A 22,855-nucleotide genomic window follows, 5' to 3' on the forward strand; every position below is an offset into this window, starting at 1 on the left:
ACGATCCCATTTATGGATCAAAAGCAACATTTGGTGTGCACTATCATAAATTCGCCACTCTGATGTCTATCTGAGATGTCTTGTTCCAATGTAGTTTTATTGATCATTTGCGAACCATTTTCGATATGACTCGATATTTCCTTTATCACTGATTACATGAGCATTTGTAAATCCCCCCTCCGTCTTGACGATATCATACTGTAAATTCTGAATCTTCAGATAGGAGGCGCTTTTGAACTGCACCTGGGTCCTGGGTCAGTTCTCCAGTTTTCAGTTCTGGGAAACTTCAAGCATGGCGTCCTTCAAAGCAAGACCAGCTGGGCTCGAGCTAGACTCAGATTCAGACGATGATTTCTTCTTTTCTTCCTACAAGGAACAGCCACAGGTTTGTAACTGCAATGGGAGCAACCTTACTTGTTTTTCTGCTCATATAACGATCTAACGTTACATTGCGATGGAATGTTGCAAAAGAGAAGCGTTTGGCAGTCTGAGTTATCTCATCTCAGCTTTCAAGTTGATGAGAAGTTGAGCCGTTTAGCTGCAACTACATGTAGTTAGCGCAGACAAGATCAATCTTCTCATCCTGCACGTTCTTCTTGCCCCGTGAGCAACAACACGGAACTCACTATGTTTTGATGTTGCTTGTTTACGATTTTGTCGTGTCAATATAAAGCTTGTTTGTTTATCTCCTTGTTTACATATAACACCATGTCACTGTGAGACTGCTGTTTATAGAAAGGATGTTGTTTGATTGAGTAAGACAGTTCATGTAAGGCTATAACGGCATAGAACATTTATCCGACACTTTCTAGCATTTTCAACACTGAACCATGAATAAACAAGCAGGCTTTTGGGCATTCCGGAAACTATTTAGTGCACTGCTTACTATGTTTCCCCGGCCATCACTACACGTGCATTGGTCTCCCACTTTCCGTGGTATCAGCAGAAATTAACACTTCAAAGAGAGTGTAACTGATAGCAAGTCCCTTGGGATTCTATTCCCAGGGGAACTTTAATCCGTCACAATAATATGACAAGGCTGATTATCAACGAATTTCATATTTACAACGTCAAATTTGTATCAGTCAGCAGTCACTTACTCAAGGTTTCATCGGCAAATCGGCATGTCGGTAAACTTAACCGTTAATGTTATAATAGTGAGATCAGCATCGCTTTGTTTAGAGGAAAGTAAATTCCAGTGAGACCTGAACCAGTAATTTAATCGCACAGCATAGCACATAGAAAATTATAATTTTTTATTCTAAATCCTAAATCTCTTTATCCCTGCAGCTGTCTCCACCGTCCGGCAGCCTGTCCATGAGCAGTGACAGTGCCGTCTCCCATGATGAAGGGAGCTTCACATCAGGAGCGCCACCTGCCAAACCACCTCACCAGACAAGCCGGTCTCCCTTCGCCAGACAGAACAAACCGGCTGCCCCGCGGCCGCGGAATGAGGACGGCCACCCCGTGTCCCCGGATGACCTGAAGGTGGCTGTGATGCGGGGTGACCTGAACCGTGTCAAGGAACTGGTTCAAGTTGGTCAGAACCTGAACTCATTTTGGCGTCCAAAAATCAACAGCTGAGAAGTCAGCACTTTAATCTAACAAGCTTTCTGTAACCTAAGAATACAAGATTTTATTTCATTCTATTTATTACAAGAGTAATACAAGATTAAGACCTGTGTTTGTTTCACGTTGCTCCCCAGGCCTGGACCCCGATGTTGTCCTGTCGTCCAAGTGGACTCCCCTGATGTATGCTGTGCAGGGCAGCCACAGGACCATCCTGGAGTTTCTACTGGAGAAGGGCGCAGATCCAAACTTTCATAAAGGTGGTTAAAAGTCAGGGAGATTACTGTATGAAGCCTAAACTTCGCATAACCAACACCAACAGAACTTTCTTACAATGGTATTTAACAAGCCCCAATTTCTGTTCTACTGTTGGTTATGTAAAGTTTAGGCCTCATTCAGAATGTCATTTATCAACAGATGATCGTTCATGCTAACAGAGTTACTTTTCACTTTGCTGATGATATGACTTCATTCAATAGATGCCACATTTTTGCCATGTGGGCTATAGTATCATACAAGATACGGTAATACCATTGACAGAGCTGCATCCCTGTCTGCCCCCCTCCCCTTCAGACCACTACAGTGTGCTGATGTGTGCCTGCTCCAGTCAGCAGTCAGACCAGGACATGCTGCCCTGTATAGACCTGCTGCTGCAGAAGGAGGTGAACGTCAACACTCATGATAGGTCTGTATCACTGATGAAAAGCTTTTGATCTTTTGGTTAATATAGACTTGATATATTGTAGAAAATCATTTTTTGGTTTAACATGCATTGGCATAATACCGGTCATAAGCCTAATACCGGTCGATTAAAAATAGTGGAACTTAAAGAGATCTACACATGCAACAATAGTTATTTCTGAGGTATGCACGCTTCAGACATCTAGGTGTCCAATACATAATTTACAAAGCATCGATAACAATGCATTCGAAGACAACAAGGCCAAAAGTTTTCAGGTCATTTTCGGGGCAGGCGAGCTCGTCATGGGACAAACACACTGTCACGTTCATCGCCAGATTTGTAGATAATAATCACATGTGCTCACGGCACAAGACGAGCATGATTCAACAGCAATCTTGAATTTCTTTTGGTGACCTACAACTCGTGTAAAAGTGTGAGGAACCGTTGCATTATCGCCCGGATCTACGGCTGAATGGGTCAAATTGAACGTACGCCGCCATTTTCCCGCCATTTTTAATGCTACGGCCAGCAGTAAAGTTTTACGTCATAGCGGTTGTGACGGACCAAAACTAAATGAAAATTCTTGTCAGTATACGCCCATTTTCTCATGACTTTTTGTATACTCATGCAGATTTTTGTTTTGTGCAACTACTAACAGGAAAGAAAGGAACAACAGAGGATGTATAAAGGTACATAGCGGCAGTTAATTGTGCCGTGTTTCGTTCGGCTGGTATAGTGCACCCCCTTCCAACCACGCGCCCGTTCTCCGTGCAATTCCGCGGTGTGTTCCAATTACGATATTATGTTTTTAGCAGGACCAGAGAGACAAAATAATTTACTTAGAAGAAGTGGCAAAGGTAAGCCACAAGTCCGCCCACTTGTGACAAAGGCAGCATTCTTAACAATGTATGAAACCATTTTTCTACCTCACATTACCTATTGTTCCTCAGTGTGGGATGGAGCCAGTACAGTGCAAATCCAAAGACTGCAGAGGATGCAGAACAGAGTGGGTAAACTTATTCTGGGTGTTCAGTCCAGAACTCCAACTACTGTAGTGCACCATCTCCTTGGGTGGAAAGATATACAATCCATACACAAAATGCATAAGCTCCTGGTAGTGTACAAGTCGCTTAACAACATGCTACCAGCCCACATGGGTGAACTTTTTATGACATGCCGCGAAAACGCAGCTAGAGCTACCAGACAATCTTCAACCCTGAAGTTGATTGCGCCCCGTGTGAGCAGGGAGTGTGTGAGGAGGTCGTTAGCGGTGGCGGGTCCGGCAGTCTGGAACGTCATCCCAGAAGATGTACGGAATTCTCCCTCTTTGCGAGCCTTCCGACATGGATTAATTTCGAACTGCTAGCTGATATCGATATTATGAGTTTGAATTTGATATTATGATTGTATCTAGTGTAAATAACTGTATTAATGTCTATTTTGTTTATCTATTTATTTTCTCCCGTGACACCTCCCCTCAACTGGTCCTTAACTGGTCCCCTAGGAAGAACGGCCTACATGTTGGCCGATAGGGCTTATCAGTATAAATAAAGGTGAACTGAACTGAACTGAACTGAACTAAGCTGTAACAGCAACATGTAACTGGAGAAAATGATGCGTTGATCATTTGCCAAATTAGCATTGCTTGAGAAATTGCAGTAAACCGACCGGTATTATGCCAATGGATGTTAGTTCACCTCAATTTTCTGTGGACCATAAGGGTTACTTCTACCACGGACCACATACAGGGGCAATGTTCTGCCATTTTTAAGTTGACGCAAAAGGAGGGATATGGTTTTGTGCTCATTGCTTGAGTCACATTGTGACAGAGTCACCGGTAAGGACATAAGCGGCCTATACATATAAATTTCCTAAAATAGAAAACAAGCAGGTAACTCAGTAGAGGGGGGTGCTGAGTAAGGAGGTCTGTAGACAAGCGTTAGACTGGAACGTCGCATAGGTTAGGTACAGAATAAAAGGTTCTCTTTAAGTTGTGGCTGATGTTCTATGAGACTGTAAGCTCTATCCTGATGACACACATGCAGAATGCTCTTCTGTCTCTGTGATTTCTCTTGTAATAAATCTGTTTAACCCTTTATTTCTGTCTTCACTCTTGTGTGCCAACTCAATATAACCACAGGACTTCAGACACTAGTAAGAACTTCTTTCTTGTTGGCATTTGTAATTTGACATAGAGAGTATCATTTGCAACTTGTTATCTTTACTAATATAACATTAATCTGCTTTTATTTGTGATTCTTACTTTAACTCATTTGAACATCTTCAGAAGATGTTCACGTGAGACTGTGTCCCATCAGAAGTGTGTTTCTTTACCAGATATCATATGACAGCAGTGATGTATGCAGCAAGAGAGGGGAAGGCAGGGGTGGTGCAGAGGCTCATGGGACAGGGGGCAGAGGTCAACAAGCAGGACTCCAGAGGATGGACGGTAACTGGACATTCATTATTTGCATTCTTTGGAACAGTCTCTGCAGATGTGTGCCTTTTCATTTCATAAATGATTTAGATCTAGCACTCTAGTAGTAGACAAACCTGCCTGCATTCACATACAGACTTGTGGTTCTTTTAAGTACTTAATAAGTACTGATAAGAGTTTTTACTATGTATGTAGGAGGCAAAGATGTCACATTAGTTGTATCCGAAAGAAATAGAAGTGAAACACTTTCTTTTCTTTGTAGGCACTGTGCTGGGCCTCTAGCAAGGGCCATAAGGCTGCAGTTCAGACACTGTTGGCAGGGGGAGCTGATCCAGAGAAAGCCACCATTGATGGGGCGAGACCAGTTGACCTGGCATCTGCCAGGGGGTTTCAAGAGGTTAGAAGTTTAGGACATGTCTGAAATCATTGTTGTGAAATGTTCTGAGTGAAAGTTTTGTTTCTCTACAATCCCGCAATAAACATTTATCCTTCCTGTACCTGTTTCTCCAGATCGTCAACCTTTTAGTAGGTGACAGCAGACCATCTGATCCTACAGGCTCTGGGCCTGTGGAGACAAGGCCTGTAGGGGCCAGGCTTGTAATGACTGGGCCTGTAGTGACTGGGCCTGAAGCAGCAGGGCCTGTTAATGGTGGGCCTGTCTCCTCTCGGCCTGTGATGGCCTGGCCCTCGCCTGCTAGAGACACCAGTTCCATGGTGAATGGGGTTGGAAATGGGTAAGACTTTCTCTAAAAAGGATACTTCTTGAAACATCAAAAGTCTCAAGAAGGATAGCATTGTTGTCAGATTTTGGCTATTGTCCAGCCAAGAGTTGCTCAAGTTATTTATCAGCCTACTTTTCAATATTCTTTTTGCCTCAGTTGTCACATCAGTAAGTTTTCAAAGTCAGCTTACAATCATGTGATTCCCCACAGGCCATCAGGTCCAGCCCTAATGCTGCAGCAGACTGATGAGAAGCTGTGCAGCCTGGTACAACAGGCAGGGGACAGCACACGGTACGTACAGCTCAGGGTATAGCATAGCATACAGCACAGTTTCAATTGTGTTTGCCCTTGGTTTTGAATCATTGATCAGCTATTCATGTTTTAGATTTCAGTTTATGTTCTCTTGTGATCTTCTGAGCAATATTTCAAGTAGTCATTAGACATATTTTAAACAGGAGTTTGGGATAAACACAACTCTGTCTAGTTCAGAAGGGCCACATGACTTTACTTTGGCTGAGTCTTTGTGTCATTGTATACCTGCTTAGGGTTCATCTATGTGGGTACATGAGCATATTTTATTAGAAGTCTGACAACAAAGGTACGCCTTTGTGGCCTGTGAAATTAATGTATGCTACTCGGTATGTTTCAGGTCCTACACTCGGTATGGGGACCTGGAGATGTTCCTGTATGGGCTGCAGCTGGGACATCTGGTGCCTGTCTTTCAGGTATACAAGGCTTTTTAAACACAATTATCGATGACAAGGGAATTCCGAGATGAGATCTACCATGTTGAATAAGGGACAGCATCTTGAAAGCTCCCCAAGTAGCAATTTTGTTGTGTGAAATTGTATTCTGTCAAAAGAACACCATTTCCTTGCAGTCTGTTTTTGATTGTAAGAGGAACATTTGACGAGACCTATAAGTAAGCTGCACATAGGAAATATGAAGTCAAGTCAACAGCAATGATCAAATTTGATTGAAGTTGAGAGTTATGCAACATGAAATAAGTATTGTATTTTGTCATACAGGAACATGCTGTAACATTTGCAGACCTTTTGAAGATCAAGGCCGAAGAACTAGACAAGGTATGGTTTGATGTATACAAGTGCTTTATTACAAGGTTTGTTTCAAAAGAATCATTGAAACAGTTATGGTTATTGGGTGGGCCGACTTCTCTCTTTGCAGCAAGTGGATTAATTGCAAAGAGCTTACCATCTGCAGGACTAAATTGTAAGGGTCTGTAATGGCAGTCTGTATACAGTGCCTAGTGACCACAATGTGACAGTTATTGCCATAGGACTGTAGGTTTTGAACCACTTATGCCAGAAAGAGGCCCCAAAGTGTCAGGAAACATGTTACAATGAATGAACCAACACATCTCCCCATGTTGTTTTTGTTTAGATGGGCATCCGGCAGGTTGGAGTACAGAAGACACTGCTCGCTGCCGTACGGGATGTTCACAAGAGGGACTGGGAGAAGAGCAGCCTACCACGCCCACAGGGCAAGGCAGGCATCAGGTCAGGAGGAGTATAACTGTAATTCTATATCGTAAAATCTTGGATGTAAAACTAAGTACCTCACAAACATCACAAGTACATTTTTTGCAATGTGGTTTGAACTCGTGGAGAACGTTTTTTGAGAGTCCACTATAACTGAAAGTAAGCTTATGTATTTGTTAATATTCTAAACATGTTCCTCTGCCTCAGATGTGACGAGGCAGTTGCAATGCTGTCCAACATCACCCGGCATGTGAGCTACATCGCCAGCACTGTGGCGTACATCCATGAGGAGCTGGACGACAAACCACACCTGATGGACCCACGGGAGGTGGGCTTGTCTCAATTTTTACATATTTTTCATAGGTAAACTCTGCTGCTGTTCTGAATTGTGCTGCACAGTCCAGCTCTCATTTTATTGAATATTAAAGTTAGGAATTGATGCTGAAGCTGATCGTTGTCAATACCACATCTTGTACACTTATATTATGATAAGAAACAAAATTGTTCCATACAAAGAAAATTGTGAGTTGAAGGGTCAGTCAATACCACATTTTGTACGTTTGTATTATGATAAGGAATAGAACTGTTGTATACAAAGAGAGTTGTGAGTTGAAGGGTCAGTCCTGTCTGTTTCCAGAATGAGAACTCTGTGCAGTGCTTGAGTGAGCAGACCTCGGATGTGCTGGAGACTGTGCGGGGCTTACATGAGGAGCTGAGGAGCCTGAAAACTAGGCTAATACAGGTAATCTGCAGGCAGATTTACCAGTGGCATAGGATAGTATCAAAGCTAGCCAAGGAGTATAGCTGGCCAAAGGAAATCAGCAAGCCACTGGGAATTTGCCTCGTCGGCTACCAGACAGGCTTGGGCCGGCTATACTCTTTGGCCAGCTGTGATACTATCTTAGATATGATTAGATAAAGGTAACTATTCACAACTGTATGTCAACATTTTCTGAACTCCTTCTGATCTTTCTGAATTACTTGGGAAATAATATTTTAGACAGGTAGGAAGCTGATTATTCTGAAGAAAATGATAAAGACATAGAGATTGAACTAATGTTTTAAATGATTTTCAGATGACGAACTCCAGTGACGTGGTGCCTGCAGACTTGGTGTTGGACCCGTACACAGATCAGCAGGGGTCAGGCACAGTAGGACTGGTGCTGACCCTGGCTGCTGCTGGGGCCCTGGTGGGACTGTACTGCAGGAAGTTCTGGTAGAAACATCAGAAACACAACATCAAGGACTTTTGGAGTCTGTTTTACATTTTGTTATCACCTTATGTTATTTTTTGGTATTAGCATATAGAAGTTTATTTTTCAGACACAGTTTGAATATATTTATGTTTGATCATCATCGGTCGATGTGCTTACACATGGCGGGGTTATACCGCCCCTTACTTACATCAAGTTTGATACAGATGTTCATTGTGCCAATCATGTACTAGCACTATGATATGTTGTGATATCAAACTATCACTTCTCAACTTCAGTCGAGTTGTATACATGACATAACTGTTGTCATACTTGTGGATATCGATAAGTTAAACATGTATTTCACATTTGATACTACCGCTGCTCAATTGAGTAAAAATGTGCCACAGAATATGAGAAATCTTCCATATACTGCAAATGATCAACTTTTTCAGATTTGATGTATAATCAGTGAAGTTGCATTTATTTTGGAGAATTTGTAATGTTTTGTTTCAAGACAGTAACTTCAATAAATAAAATAAGGATTTGTACCACATATGATTTTGTACTTCAGTACATAGTTATACGCACACATGTAGATGCAAACATTTGGAACCATAAATTCAACACTTAATGGCACATACCACTAAACCATAAAGCAGGTACCATCAATATTTGTTCTGTATATATATGATGGCATAACGCACCAGATTTGTACAAAAGTGAACAATATCCGGACAAATATATTTGATCCACGCACAATGAGAAGGGCCCTTGCTCTTTTTGATAAGCATGTTGGGTTCTTTTAAGTGCATAAGGTGTGGCTGTCCTCAAACATTTAATGTCCTATTCCTAACCGAAGCTAGGGTGGAGAGTCAGGTAAAGTGTCTTTCCCAAGGCACAACACTGTTGGCATGTTAGGGGATTCTTGTCCAACATCTCACCTGAGCCAAAGACCCTCACTTTTGTGTGTGTGTGTGTGTGTGTGTGTGTGTGTGTGTGTGTGTGTGTGTGTGTTTGACGAGTTTGCTCAGTGCAAGGCTATTGACCACTTCTAGGCACCGAACTATGCTCACTGTAGCAGCAGCATCTCTTCTCCCTAAGTCAGAAACATCAAGCTCGACTAACTGACCCAACAGGCAAAGCAGGGGTTACAGGCTGCTTGGGAAATTCCTACCCCATTTGGCCGGAATGGTTTGATCCACTCACACCAGGAAGGACCCTACTCTTTTCAACAAGGATGGCGGGCTCTTTTACGTGCCTGGGGTATGGCTGTCCCCGAACACGAGACCTCCATTTAACGTCCTATCCGAGGGACAGCCCTAGCTGAAGCTTGGCTGTAATTACGCCAACATGGCGCCATTATGAGAACTGTTTGGTCCATCCAAGGTCCTTGGTCCAGAGTCCTTGGTCCATCGTGATCAGTGTTTACCCTTATTTATCTCTTTTACTTATCAACTGATCCACCTGTTGCAAGAAAAATATTTAAACCCGTAATGTTTAACCTACTGATCACTATGTTTCTTATTGGGAAACATTGTATATGGACCATTATCTATTATATTGCACTGCCCAAAAAGCAACAAAGTAATTGGATTGTAAACATACTTTGAGGGAAAGGAATCGTTGATGGTAAAGCTGGGTCAGTGGACGATTTGACCTAGTGGACGTTGACCTTTGTTCGAAAGATATCTGCATACGACTTACGTAAAGGAGGCCAGATCTGAGGGAGGAGCTGAGTGAAAAACCGTGAGTTTTACACAATCCTGCGATGTTCGTACCAATAATCGCTTATATATCGATATCGGGTTGGGGAAAGTATGAGGGTCAACTTCCTGCCGTTATGTATATAGTGGTGTCGTCAACAAGCTCCTTGGTTTAACCTGGCTGTTTGGAGGGACATGAAGATCACTGGCGCCGTACTGATCAGCTGAATATTAATAAGCATATACGGGTATGTAGCAGACCTACAAAGGAAAACTATCACTGTAAAGTCACTTTACTACTAAGGACCCGACGCCAGTCATTGACGACTGACATCCACTGTGTAGGGCCAACCTTTCGGTGAGCCCAGAAATATAATCTCCAGGAAGATTAACCGGTGCCACGAGATACGGTAACAAATCTGGCCAAGGAGTATTGCCTTGCCTGGGTACCATCCGTATTCTACCGGGGCTCCTTACACTCGCTACCCTAAAAAATACTAGGGTAGCGAGTGTAAGAAGCCCCGGTAGAATACGGATGGTACCCAGGCTAGTATTGCCGGCCAAAGGGAGTAAAACCCGACTGACTCCGTCATGGCCGGCTATACTCCTTGGCCAGCTTTGTTTTGATGTTCGCGTTCACTTAGCTTGTTATGCCAAGAGGAGGCTTGTCAAACATGTCTCTAGTTTCATTACCCCTTCCAACCTACAAAATATAAGGATCCATCCACAACTTTCGAGTTTGGCTGTAAAAAAAACACAGACTCCCAAAAATAACCGCCTGGCACAGGTATCTAAGAGGCCACGTCTAGCGAAATAATAGACGTTAAACGAGGACAACAACAACAACAACGTTATTGTTTTTAACCTGCATTTCAGACATCATATTGAGAGCTGTGGGAGAACGTACAGACAGAACAATGATGTCTTCTGCTCTCCAAGTGTTGGACCTGGTGGACGCCCGTGTCATCTTGGTGCTGCCGTTACTCCTGCTCTTCACCTACATGTACTCCAGACGTCCCAGGAACCTCCCACCCGGACCGTGGGGCTGGCCTGTCATTGGAAGCCTACCAAGTCTCGCCTGGGTACATATCAGGCGTAGCTCATAATTTGAATCTTTCCCTTACGAACTTAGTAGATTACATGGATTACATCGCCTGGAAACCCCCAAACTGGTGCGAGCTTGCAAATAAAAAAGTACGACAAAAAGTTGCCTTCATTATAAGATCTATGCAGTCCGGGAAGGTAGAACAAACGACTGAATACACATGGTACAAATGTATAACGAACAAACGATTCTTTATTTTGACTCTTGCACATCTTTGGGACTGACTTTTGCATTATACGACATTAGTAGCACTTTTCCAATATTTTTTCTTAAATTTACGGCATATATATGCTTATTTCCTGCTTTGTGCAATTTACATTATGGTTGAAAAATAGTTTTTTAGAAACAGCCAAAAATTGATGCCCGTGCGGATGTCATCCATATCAAATCAACATTGCCTTACTTTGCCAAATACGTACTGCGAACCATTGATCCTAGAAAAGTTTAGTCACAAATTAAAGCCATTGCCTGAGCTAGAACTGACCTGCCTGTTTTTTCCTGATTCTCGCCCTTCTGTAGAGCAAGAATCTCCACCTGGACTTCATGGACTGGCAGAGGAAATATGGGCCCGTCACCTATTTTCGCATGGGAATGCTGGTGAGTATCAGGAGATTTTCTTCAGACCATATTGAGGCCTTGGGGGCAGAAATTACTCCGTAACATTTTTTGTTCCTCTGTGTTGTTAAAAACTGTTCCCCATCTAGATCTACCGTGGAAATAAAATGAAATTGCTAATACATGTAGATTTAGAGTTTCGTCTAACTGGAAGAGATACTTGTTGAATATTGATTTGCGTCGTCAAACTTGCACTCTATCCAGAACGATTTACCCAGTTCCTTGAGACCTGACATGACGTAATTCTGATGGCCCATCGCTTGAGTCGTGTGCCAAAACCACCAAAGAAAGCAGCAGATTCGGTCCGAAATTCGGCAAACATCAATTCCTAATTCTGCAATGGTGTTTTTCCATCTTACTGGCTCCGTGGTTATGTTGCCGGTGTATAATATCTATCATTCATTATATCATACTACACTCTGCTTGGCCCCAGGATGCTGTGGTGCTCGGCGGTTATGACACCATCCGACAAGCCCTGGTGAAGCAGTCCGAGGTGTTCTCTGGCAGACCCACTCACCTAGCGGTCGTCAATAAGATTTCCAACAACAAAGGTACGTCTTTCCATTCTAAAGCCTGGGAGATATGCAATAGACTTATGCACTGGAGTCCCCATTAATTGGCGTGTGGTCAAGATGTCTTGGTACTCACTGGCCATGGCTAATAGAAGTATGTGTCATGACCTAAACTGTTCAAGTTATGTTGACAGCTTGTCCAGCTAGCATACTGTGCTCTAGGATATGGATACGAAAGGCTATATGTAATTTCATATATCGTATAATTATGGACTTGTTAAGTCATCTAAATATCCTGGTTAACATTTTGAAGCACCAAAAGCCCTCATCGCCATTATATGGAACAGATTAATAATGCCTCAAGTTTATCTAAATGTTTGAGTGTACAGATACAGTAATACCATACATGTAACTTTCATTAGCCTGACTCCACGTGTTTCCGATGCCAGGTATCGTTTTGCTGCCTTCTGGGCCGCTCTGGAAGGAGCAGCGAAAGTTTGCCCTGACCACTCTTAGGAGTTTCGGCTTCGGGAAGCGAAGTTTGGAAGTGCAGATATCAGAGGAGTCTGCTGAATTGTGCGAGCAGATCCGTAACCTGGGCGGCGAACCGTTCAACATCACCAGGCTGCTGCAGAAGGCAGCCACCAACATCATCAGCTCACTGGTCTTCGCGCGTCGCTTCGAGTATGACGATCCGCGCTTCCTACAGCTCATGCGGGACTTTGACGCCATTGTTGAAACCAACTTCCTAGCCATGCCTGAGAACATCCTCCCTTTCCTGGGCTGTGTCCTGGACAGTGGGAAAAAGGTAAGGAAGATGTGATTTTCAAGGTTTATAAAAATCATTATCAAGTCATAAAAAATGCAAGATTTGGGATCATGTGGTATAGTCATTACTTTGATCACAGGTGCTACCCACCACACACCAATATGTTTGATACGAGAAAGGGGACTTGAATCGTGTCTTATATCAGTAGGAAAAGACAAAACGTTAACTTTACGATCTCTGTTTTCCCAGGTGATTGAGATATTTCAGGGCCCTGAAAACTTTGTCCGAGCTGAGATCAATGAGCATCAGCTGACATTTGATCCGAACGACGTCCGCGACTTCATCGACTCGTACCTGTTGGAGATGCAGGCCCAAGACCAGAGTGACACTACCTTCACCGAAGATCAGTTACTTCACACAGTGCTTGACTTATTTGTAGGGGGCACCGAAACTACGACTACCACCCTGCGATGGGCAAGCTTGTTGATGATTGTACACCCGGATATTCAGCGAAAGGTACAGAAAAGCATAAGTGCACATCAATGATAGTTCATACATCTTGTTTAATATTGATCATAACGGCGCTATTGTACTGGAAATATCGAAACGCCGTGGTCGTTTCTAGACAGCACAGCATTCTAGCTTTGTTGTTCTTAAGCACTGAGCGCGACTGCCCTGCATAAAGAAAACTATTAACATGAATGAATAAAAGACCGTCTACTATTCACAAGGCGCTATCTTCTGTACAGGCAATTTTGTCACTATTTGCCACGGCAATTGTTGAACGGATGTTTGTGCGGCTCTCTCTTCCTATTCATTTGTCTTGCCCCAACCATAGGATCTAGTACAGTTGTGTTGACCCTGGCTTCTTGTTACTAACCGACAGGTCCATGAGGAGATTGACGGTGTGCTGGGACAGGGCCAGACCCCGTCCATGTCCCACCGTGACCAGCTGCCCTACACACAGGCCGTCCTGACGGAGGTCTCCAGGTTTGCAACTATCGCTCCCCTGAGCGTGGCTCACACCACATCCGAGGACACCGTTCTGAACGGGTAGGATGTCACAATAAGTTCAGGAGAATATACTGAGGTAGAAGAACATGTCGTCAAGCTAATTGTACCGATAATTTTGCTTTGTGTCTAATTAAATTTAACTCTGTAATAGCATAGTACTTCCTGATAAAGCAATTAGTTGATTGCCATTGTTGCAGTGTATTTTAGGGTGTACTGAGCTTTCAGACCGTGAACCACCTGTCTTGTTGTCCCAGGTACCACATTCCGAAGCAGACTATCGTCATCCCCAGTATCTGGTCAGTCCATCACGACGAGAAGCTGTTTCCCCAACACGACAAGTTCGACCCCACCCGTTTCTTGGATGAGAAGGGGCAGTACAAGAAGGATGAGCATGTCATACCGTTTTCTGCAGGTTAGTTCAATCAATCACACGTTATACATATGAGCATGAAAGCATATTTGTTTTCAGTCGACCCTATCCTTCATTATTTGTATATTAGTCCGTTCGAATTTCGAATCAATGCTAATTTTGTCGTGTTGACGTCGACAATTACACGAGGCTGTTCGAGGGATGTTTATCATTCGTCATGATGCTTCTTTCCCTCCAGGACCGCGTGTCTGTTTAGGTGAACAGTTGGCAAGGATGGAACTCTTCCTGTTCTTCACGGCACTCATGCAGCACTTTACTTTCAAGACACCAGAAGGCGCTCCTGCACCATCTATGAAAGGACGTATGGCAACCACACACTTCCCCGAGCCTTTTGACATGATTGCTTTGGTCCGTGAATAAAGCAATGTTTTCCCCAAATGATGTTCTGTCTTAAAAGTGTTTGTCGGCCTGTAAATGAGATAACTAGTATTATGAATGACTTAATGAACGTGAACCCAAAACATTTTAGGCTCCTTATCTGTTGTGGGGTCCTTTTGTCCGCATTTATGACTGTTGTGAAGGAGATTTTTGCTATTCGTAACAACTGCTATCAAAGTTCCTAGCTCTTTGGGAGGATGAGTATTGAGCGTAAACTAAATTGTTTGCAAACAGTTACGCTGAAACATGTCTCATGAATGATGGTGTAATTTCATACTTATATGTGTAACCTGACGTTAAAATTACCTTGCACATATTGTGTAAATGTAGAAGTAATTTGCATAATTTGCATAACTGTATGGCTCTGCCAAATGACTTTCACACATACAAAATGTGTTATGTGGGTAGAGAATAGCATCAATCAAAATTATTTGCACAATCAATGAGACAAGAAATTTACAAAAAGCTCTATCTCACAGGGATGTGAAGTTGCTGAACTCTTGTTTGGGGCTTGTGCCATGTTGTCAAAGCTGTTGACATTTGAAAGGTTACTGTAAACTGAATGGATCTCTTATTATCACAATGACCAACAGTGCCTGTTAAACTTGTAAGCTGACACCTTTTCCAGGGACATTACCTTTATTGCAGTTTGCATACAGGCAACAGAGCATTTGCATTGATACCTATGTATAGCTAATATGCTAAGCCAGTGATGTTATCGTTCCAGTACATCAATACCTTCCAATGTCACCTTCCAGTACATGTGTACATCAATACCATCTCAACTATTAATCAAGTCTTTTTGGAAAACAGTTGGTCCCCTCATGATACATCTGTAATACCATTGACCAATTTTACCTTTTTTCTCTTATATATCTAATGTTCTACATGCAGGCTTGGCAGGCACAGTAAAACGTTACACCTGTTGGAAAGTTATTCCCATTGCTGGCAAATATCAGTCTTAACATTTTAATTTCTAACCATGCAAAGTTTAACTTTACCTTAATCACAGTACACACCTGTCAAAATAAGAGTCTTATTTGTATAGGTATGAAAAAGGACATTTAGATACAACTTGGAGAAATCATTTGGGTATGCATGTAGAACTAAATATCATGATTCTAAACCAACATTTCTTATGAAAGGTATAAATTTTTGGTATATGATTTTTTTATATGCTTTAGTGTCAGAGTGCTCCAGCTTGACTAGCACACTCACCTCACAATGGATTAGTACCCACCTACATTCAGGCCTAATCTTACAGGTGTATACATGTAGGTTCAAGACATGTTTCCTTATCCTTTTGTGTAGCAACATTTTAACACTTGCAATTTCCCTGTGTACTCCAATGAACCAAATAAAATAGTATTAAGTGGTACATACTGTTAGAGGCTTGTCAGATATTCAAGTATTTAAGCTTTCCTTCAAGTCATATTTCATCTTTCAATGTTGTGCAAGTGAATCACAATTTGTTACTTTTCCCAAAGTCATTACCTGTTTGTCTCTTACTCAGAGAAGTAAATGTAGTAAAGTTCAGAAACAGTGGCACGGTTCAAACCTTGCATACATTCATCGTATAAAATGGCAATAAATTACAGTAACCAATATCCTGCTGAAAGTGTAACTTACATCTGAGAAGGAACATAATGTTCAGAGAACTTATATTCTAGAGGAAACTCATCATAGACAGACTAGTGTTTGCAATTATGTTACCTACAACTGGCAGCAAAATATGTGAACATGAAGATTTTGTTCAGTATGACATACATGAGATAGCAATGCTTCAAATTATGAGATTCAAAATTCATCAAATGTGTACAATTGTGGTCCATTCAAGTTTCTGTCCAAATAGGGTCAATTTAGACAAAGATAACAATGATGCAATAACCACTGCTGTGCAGTAATTGGAGCAAACAACAGTTCAGTCACTCACTATCCATTGTTTGATAAATGAGATAGCCCCTACACATTCCGTAGTAGTTGATCTCCATTGATGAAACCCACCAAATTTCCCTCACATGTTGTAAGACACCAAGAGATAATTAAATAGTGCATTTTCTTCAACACAGTTTGGTGCATATAAAGAAGAGGAAGACAGCATTGTATAATTCATTAATTCTCACTAGCCTAGACTACAGGGTTGCCTATCCCTAGTTCACGGCCATGTTTTGGACTTGTTCCGTGACCTTCTCTGCTTCTGGACCATCCTGAGTAGGTTTGACTTTCTCCTTCTTTTTCCCTGCCTTCTTTTTCTTGGTGGCCTGTTCTTCGATTGGTGCTGGCTTCACAAATGGTATGAACTCAATTGCACCTATAATAGGAGAAAGTTCCATGTCAGTTAAACAATTAACAATGACATTTTTATGCCAGTACACTTCTGTTTGTATTGCTGATAGTTCCATGTAACTATTGTTAATTTTACACTGCATTGCCAACGTGTACTGGAGGGCAAATTGAAAAGATTTAGTACACTTCCTTTCACACTGTCATCTGACATTGTAAAGAGAAGAAAAATGTTAGATCTGCAGTTTTCTGACCAACCACAGCTAATATTTCCAAATGATGATTCCTTGAGTACATATGCTTTCTCTGCAACTTCATTCTTACCTGGCATGAACTGCCTGAGCACCTCTGGGATGACGATGCCCTCCTCAGTCTGGTGGTTCTCCAGGATGGCACAGATGACTCGGGTGGTGGCACACATGGTGGCGTTCAACATGTGCACAAACTCAGGCTGCAAACAGACACAACACAGCTCATAAGGACTAACAACTCAGTTTGAAGTAACTTTTTAGTTTATAGGATACTGTAAATGCATTTAATTTCACTGGGATTTAATTTTGCGGTAGCAAGAAAAGGGACTTTTCGTGGTGGTTTTAAGTTCACGGTAGCACCGTGTACTGTAGTCTCTTAGAGCCATGGAAAAATTATCACTATATAAAAAAAACACCGTGAAAGTTTCTGTATTCACAGTATTCTTCAATTGGTGACACTTCATAGTACATCTTGTTTATCTTGGAGGTATATGTTTATGCCTTAGAGTGTTACTGACTGAAGAATATTCCATAAACTATATTCATATGTGACAGATGAATCAGCAAGATAACTTTTATATCTATCGATGAAGAACTTCTACTGTTGAAGGAATTCTGTCCAACCTTTTCATTCATCTTCTTGGTCTGTCCGTACCGCACCAGTAGTCGCCGTGCCTGGTAGTCCAGACAGTTGGAACACGACACAAGCTCGCGGAACGCGCCTGACCCAGGGAACCACGCCTCCAGGTCATATTTCATGGCTGCTGCATTGTTCAATGCTCCTAAATGAATAAAACACTCCAATCAGCACCACTAGATGGAAACATCTTTAGTTAACCATTCATGACAATCTAAAGTACAACATGCTAAATCTGCAACGAACAGAAAATTAATACATGGTATTCATAAAATTAGGTTGTTATTAGTAAAGTTATGTGTCCTTGGCATTCAACTTCCATAATTTTTTGGACTACAACATACCAGAGGTGTTTAATTTTCACATAATAACAAAACATTATCTTTGTAACTACATGGGTCAGCTATAAATAGTAGTGCATTCTTGTTCCAGTTACCCACCTGACACAATGTTGACAATGCGGTAAGGAATGCCCAGAGTCTTGTAGAACTCTTCAGCATTACCAATCATCTCATGGAACAGACCCCAGGAGTCATCTGGTTTCGACAGCACAAACTGTTCAACCTAGCAAGGGAACAGAATTTACAGCATCCCTCAACTTCAAAGCATATCAACATAACAAAACATGTTTTCTGTTATTGTATTCTTATTTACCATAACGAAATACATGACATAATTAAACATATGCAAGATATTTGGACTTGGTGTGTTTCATGAAACAAAATTATTATGCTTACTTCAAAGAAGACTATATTACTTGAATACAACCATACCTTTTCAAACTGGTGCACCCTGAAGATCCCTCTCGTGTCACGCCCATGTGACCCCACTTCTTGTCGGAAACATGTCGAAATCCCCGCGTACTTGATTGGCAACTCCTCGGGCTTCATCCACTCATCGCGATGATAAGCTGCGATTGGCTGTTCTGACGTGGCGATGAGATACTTGACATCCTCCGTTTGGTCGTCTCCTTTCTCGCTACCCTTCCCAATAACCTGGTGTAGTAAGAAAGACAAGTACTTTAGGACTCAAGGAAGAATGGTGAAATGATATGGAACACTAATGGAGAACAAAAAACTGTAACAGTATTCTGTCTTTAAAAAGTAGCTTGTCTTTTAAGATTAGTTTTAAAAGGTAGCGATAGATTAATGCCAAGTCAAGCTGACCATAAACTTACAATAGACATGGTAAGCCTACAAGTACAGATGTCCATACCTTGTACAACTCGTCATCAAACTGGCTGAGCTGTGCGACCTCTGACATGACGTCCTTCTTCATGAAGAAGGGCGTGTACAGGGCTGTGTAACCCTTCTCATACAGGATCCGCAGGGCGTACTGGATCAGGGCCTGCTCCAGGAACACGGCTATTCCCTGGAATGTAACAATTAGTATTGAACAAAATTCAGCGGTCCAAGACCTTCCTGGTGAATACAGAAAGCAGGGTAGTCATTCATACCACAGTTCACAACTAATAAGGGCTGTCTCCAGAACCTGTCCTTCCATCCTAGGACAGAAATGTACTTGTTGGGACGGAAAATAATTTTACCCATCTGCCCTAAAAAGTGAGTAAAATGACATCAAACTGTTGATAATGTACTTTCATAAGCTTAAGATGTCATATCTAACCAGGAAAATCAACAACATTGGCTCCCAAAAAATGAGTACGACAGAAAAAAATTTGAAGCTGGAGACAGCTCTGCAACTGACGTCATGTTTTTAGCAGTTACCTTAATTTAATGACATTCCCTTATCACTTCACTTCCCTAATTTTGGGCCAAGAAAAACATTATAAGTAACTGATAGAAGTAAACACAGCTTCACTTACCCTCATGTAATAACCCCTGCTGCCGGCAGTGACCGCGCCCCTCTCTCCATCATACCCATCAATCATGGTGATCAGGTCCACGTGTGAGTACTTTTTCCTCACAGTGCAGTCCCCATTCGTCCTTTCTGTTCTGTTATCTTCATCCTAACAAGAGATCAACATATTCAAAATTAAGTACGAGCAATAAGGGAGATATAATATTCCAGCTTTGCAGTTTGTAGAAAATATATCAAAGCTGTACATTCAACAACATTCATCTGGAATTCATGTATGTAACTCATACAGGATGTCCCTGTAGATCAACTGGTAATAGCTTCACCGTTGAGATCCTGGTTCAAATTTGTTGGTAACTGGAAGACCCTCTTAAATCCTGGGAAAAGCATTTAGGATTGGTTGCACCCATCTTTCTTAAGATCCTAAAATGGAGGTACTGTTTGAGGGGCCGGGCATATTAAATGGGAAGGGCTTGCAACCTCTCCCTGTGAAAATAAATCCTGCTCCTAAATGAAGAAGACACTCCAATCAGCAACAACAGATGGAACATCTTATCCATTCAGGACAATCAAAAGCACAACATGCTAAATCTGCAATGAACAGAAATACATGTAGAAGGTATTCATAAATTCAGGTCAATACCAGTAAAGTTACCCGGTTATGTGTCCTTGGCATTCAACTTCCATGATTCTTTGGACTATAACATACCAGAAGTGTTTACCAGAACATACACATAAGTGCACATTACCTTCAAAACTACATGGGTCAGTTATTAAGAGTAGTGCGTTCTTGTTCCAGTAACCCAGGTCCTTTTCGGGGCCTACAGAAACATTGAAAATAGCTGATAGAAGTAAACACCATGCTGGCATACCCATCAGCCTCACCTACCCTCATGTAATAGCCCCTGCTGCCGGCAGTGACCGCAGCAGTAACCCCTACTGAAATAGCAAAGAAACTTGCTACCTATGTGCCACCAGGTGCTACAAGGGTCCAAATTCCAAAATTCCTACAATGTAGTAACTTACTCACCTCATCATTACTAATGGGAACATCAGCGTGAAGGATGTTTCCGATTTCCTTCAGGCTTTCCTGACGTTGTTTCTCCACCTCTGCCCGTCCTGCAGTGTTCTGCACGATGGACTTGTCAATGATGGTCCGGATCTGCTTTATCTGGTTCACACTCATTGCCTGAAGAAAACAGTCAACAACTTAGAGATGCTTTCTATTTGAAATTCATCAATAGAGTGCTAGACAGTACTATTCATTGTTAAAGACTTGCGTGCAATCATGCAGGACATGTATATGAGTGATATGAGTGAGTGTCTGGTCTGGTTTGTTACCTGTAAGGCTTCTGGTGTCAGCTTTTCCAGTTCATCCTCAGTAAGGGTGGACTCACTCTCTTCACCAACTGGTTCCTTTTTCTACAGGTTCCACAAAAAGTAAAACTGTTCAGCTACAAATACATGTATTCAGATAAAGCACACCATCTAGCAACTAATATCTAATTGCCATAGAATCTACAAAGTACAAGAAATAGGGTGGGCCAATAATCAACACCCATATTTTTATGAGTTCTATGTTGGCAACTTTGACACTATTGTAAAAAATACTATATCAAAAGAATATGTTCTGTCCATCATGTGGATACCCTCAGTTTGGCTCAGGGATGCATTTTACTTAAGAGAGCTTAGTCAACTTTCTTAATAAATCTAGAATCAGTGCATTTCATAGTCATTTAACATAACAGTGTATGTAAGTACCTCAACTGCAAATCATTTGGTAGCTTACTAGTAGAGATCTTTGTACATAATCACACTGGCAATCATAGCTAACGAATGAGCTAAGCATGTTTAATAAGCATACTGTATGCACCATGCATAAATCAAGTGGTTTTATTGCCTACCATTTTATGACATAGTCAACTCTAGTGTGGGCCACATATGGTATAAGTCAGAGTAATGAACACACCTTCATTTTCTCCCCTATGGTCTTGCTGCACAGGTTCTTCAGTCTGTTGAGTGTGTCTGCCTGGTACCGCACTTTACATTTAAGGTGATAGAAGATATAGTCATGTATATGATATATGTTATAAGGATCATTGAAAAGATTGGATTCACAAGTTGGATTTAACGTTATATCGACAAATTCAACAACTAAGATTCTATAGGTTAGATTGAGCTTATGAAACATAAGTTTATAGATGTTTGCAGAAATTTGACATAAGCGAAATATATGGCAATAACTAATAAATAATACATTACCTATCACAATAATTGGCAGTGTCTGCATGCATGTGTTGCATCATCTTTGCTTTGCAGAACACAGGTTACGTTTTAGTACGCGTTCAAGTTTTGGCAGCACCAATACGGTCGTACATACTGTGTATCTGGTGAGATTTCAAATGCCAAGAGAAAGGTTTTAGTGATTAGATGAGACCACATGCTAACTGTGAACAGGTAGGCGTGTAGTGGGTGGGAGGGGGGCACAACTCACATTTTCTCCATTGCTCGTCGGCTTGGACCACGTTGTCAACCAACGTCACATCCTTGTAGCGCTTGGACTGATTCTCGCGGATCTTGTTGGGATCTCCTCCCCGATCTACACGAAATAGATCCAGATCCAGAACCATCGTGCTGAAGACAGTTACCGCAGAGAATTTAGCTAATTATCTCCACACTGTGGATTAGGCAACCACTTCGTGTCCTGGTGCAATATGAGACGGCAGCAGAATGCAAAAAGAGAATAGCTAACAATAAACTGATTGATAACTTATATCGACATATTTTACTTATACAAATTATAAATATATTATTTGTGTCAAAAAGATAGAATTATTATAAGAAATATGGCTAATTGATTCTTTTAGTGTTTTCCATCTTAATGTTGCATATAGATGCGTTGAATCCGGGTCAGAGGTTAGACTGGAGCGCTGAACACATCCGGACATGCGCACTGGGCTCTTGTAGGTGGCCTGATGATGTCAGAGGCAAAGAACGTGGCAGTGCGGCGGCTAAGTCAAATCTGCAGCTCTGACACGTATCACCAACAGATTCTTATTATGTGACGGTTACCAACTGCTCTGGGGGAAATTGTAATCGCGGTAGTACTGTACCTAGTGACACCCGTCACAGCTTGGTAGGCACCTGCCAGCGCCCCCTGGCGTTTGCTGATGGTAGATACAGCCCACCTGTATGAATTCGGTTCAATGGTTGGTTGATCTGTAAGTAACTACCA

General features: G+C 41.8%; 3 protein-coding genes across 3 annotated transcripts; 2 read left to right on the plus strand and 1 right to left on the minus strand.

Annotated features, from left to right (window-relative positions):
* Window positions 1-205: 205 nt before the first annotated feature.
* LOC118415348 (ankyrin repeat, SAM and basic leucine zipper domain-containing protein 1-like) lies at window positions 206-8,586 on the plus strand. The gene is made up of 14 exons (XM_035819887.1): window positions 206-385; window positions 1,291-1,540; window positions 1,707-1,829; window positions 2,143-2,254; window positions 4,589-4,700; window positions 4,951-5,085; window positions 5,199-5,422; window positions 5,621-5,701; window positions 6,060-6,135; window positions 6,439-6,495; window positions 6,812-6,927; window positions 7,117-7,237; window positions 7,547-7,651; window positions 7,986-8,586. The coding sequence occupies exons 1-14, from the start codon at window positions 293-295 to the stop codon at window positions 8,127-8,129; spliced, it is 1,749 nt and encodes a 582-aa protein (XP_035675780.1). The 5' UTR covers window positions 206-292; the 3' UTR covers window positions 8,130-8,586.
* A 2,086-nt stretch (window positions 8,587-10,672) lies between these two features.
* Window positions 10,673-16,774, plus strand: LOC118415917 (cytochrome P450 2J6-like). The gene is made up of 8 exons (XM_035820856.1): window positions 10,673-10,890; window positions 11,433-11,510; window positions 11,962-12,079; window positions 12,490-12,848; window positions 13,059-13,325; window positions 13,696-13,862; window positions 14,078-14,235; window positions 14,432-16,774. The coding sequence occupies exons 1-8, from the start codon at window positions 10,726-10,728 to the stop codon at window positions 14,611-14,613; spliced, it is 1,494 nt and encodes a 497-aa protein (XP_035676749.1). The 5' UTR covers window positions 10,673-10,725; the 3' UTR covers window positions 14,614-16,774.
* Window positions 15,252-22,361, minus strand: LOC118415916 (serine--tRNA ligase, cytoplasmic-like). Its single transcript, XM_035820855.1, has 11 exons — window positions 22,115-22,361; window positions 21,590-21,660; window positions 20,962-21,042; window positions 20,651-20,809; window positions 19,628-19,771; window positions 19,018-19,173; window positions 18,576-18,797; window positions 18,243-18,366; window positions 17,790-17,947; window positions 17,239-17,365; window positions 15,252-16,942 (listed from the first exon to the last, which is right to left on the minus strand). The coding sequence occupies exons 1-11, from the start codon at window positions 22,248-22,250 to the stop codon at window positions 16,782-16,784; spliced, it is 1,539 nt and encodes a 512-aa protein (XP_035676748.1). The 5' UTR covers window positions 22,251-22,361; the 3' UTR covers window positions 15,252-16,781.
* Between the last annotated feature and the right edge of the window lie 494 nt (window positions 22,362-22,855).

The sequence above is a fragment of the Branchiostoma floridae genome, chromosome 5 (assembly GCF_000003815.2).
Source record: "Branchiostoma floridae strain S238N-H82 chromosome 5, Bfl_VNyyK, whole genome shotgun sequence".
Taxonomy (NCBI): domain Eukaryota; kingdom Metazoa; phylum Chordata; class Leptocardii; order Amphioxiformes; family Branchiostomatidae; genus Branchiostoma; species Branchiostoma floridae.

Bases quoted from the DNA above. Each gene is read 5' to 3' on its own strand.
- LOC118415348 (XM_035819887.1), top strand. From the start codon at position 293: ATGGCGTCCTTCAAAGCAAGACCAGCTGGGCTCGAGCTAGACTCAGAT. The intron at 4,701-4,950 runs GTAACTGGACAT...TTTTCTTTGTAG, and splicing joins AGGACTCCAGAGGATGGACG to GCACTGTGCTGGGCCTCTAG. The intron at 6,496-6,811 runs GTATGGTTTGAT...GTTTTTGTTTAG, and splicing joins AGGCCGAAGAACTAGACAAG to ATGGGCATCCGGCAGGTTGG.
- LOC118415917 (XM_035820856.1), top strand. From the start codon at position 10,726: ATGATGTCTTCTGCTCTCCAAGTGTTGGACCTGGTGGACGCCCGTGTC. The intron at 12,849-13,058 runs GTAAGGAAGATG...CTGTTTTCCCAG, and splicing joins TCCTGGACAGTGGGAAAAAG to GTGATTGAGATATTTCAGGG. The intron at 13,863-14,077 runs GTAGGATGTCAC...TTGTTGTCCCAG, and splicing joins GAGGACACCGTTCTGAACGG to GTACCACATTCCGAAGCAGA.
- LOC118415916 (XM_035820855.1), bottom strand. From the start codon at position 22,250: ATGGTTCTGGATCTGGATCTATTTCGTGTAGATCGGGGAGGAGATCCC. The intron at 20,810-20,961 runs GTAACAAACCAG...TGTTTTCTTCAG, and splicing joins TGACACCAGAAGCCTTACAG to GCAATGAGTGTGAACCAGAT. The intron at 18,367-18,575 runs GTATGGTTGTAT...TTCCCTTGCTAG, and splicing joins GGGTGCACCAGTTTGAAAAG to GTTGAACAGTTTGTGCTGTC.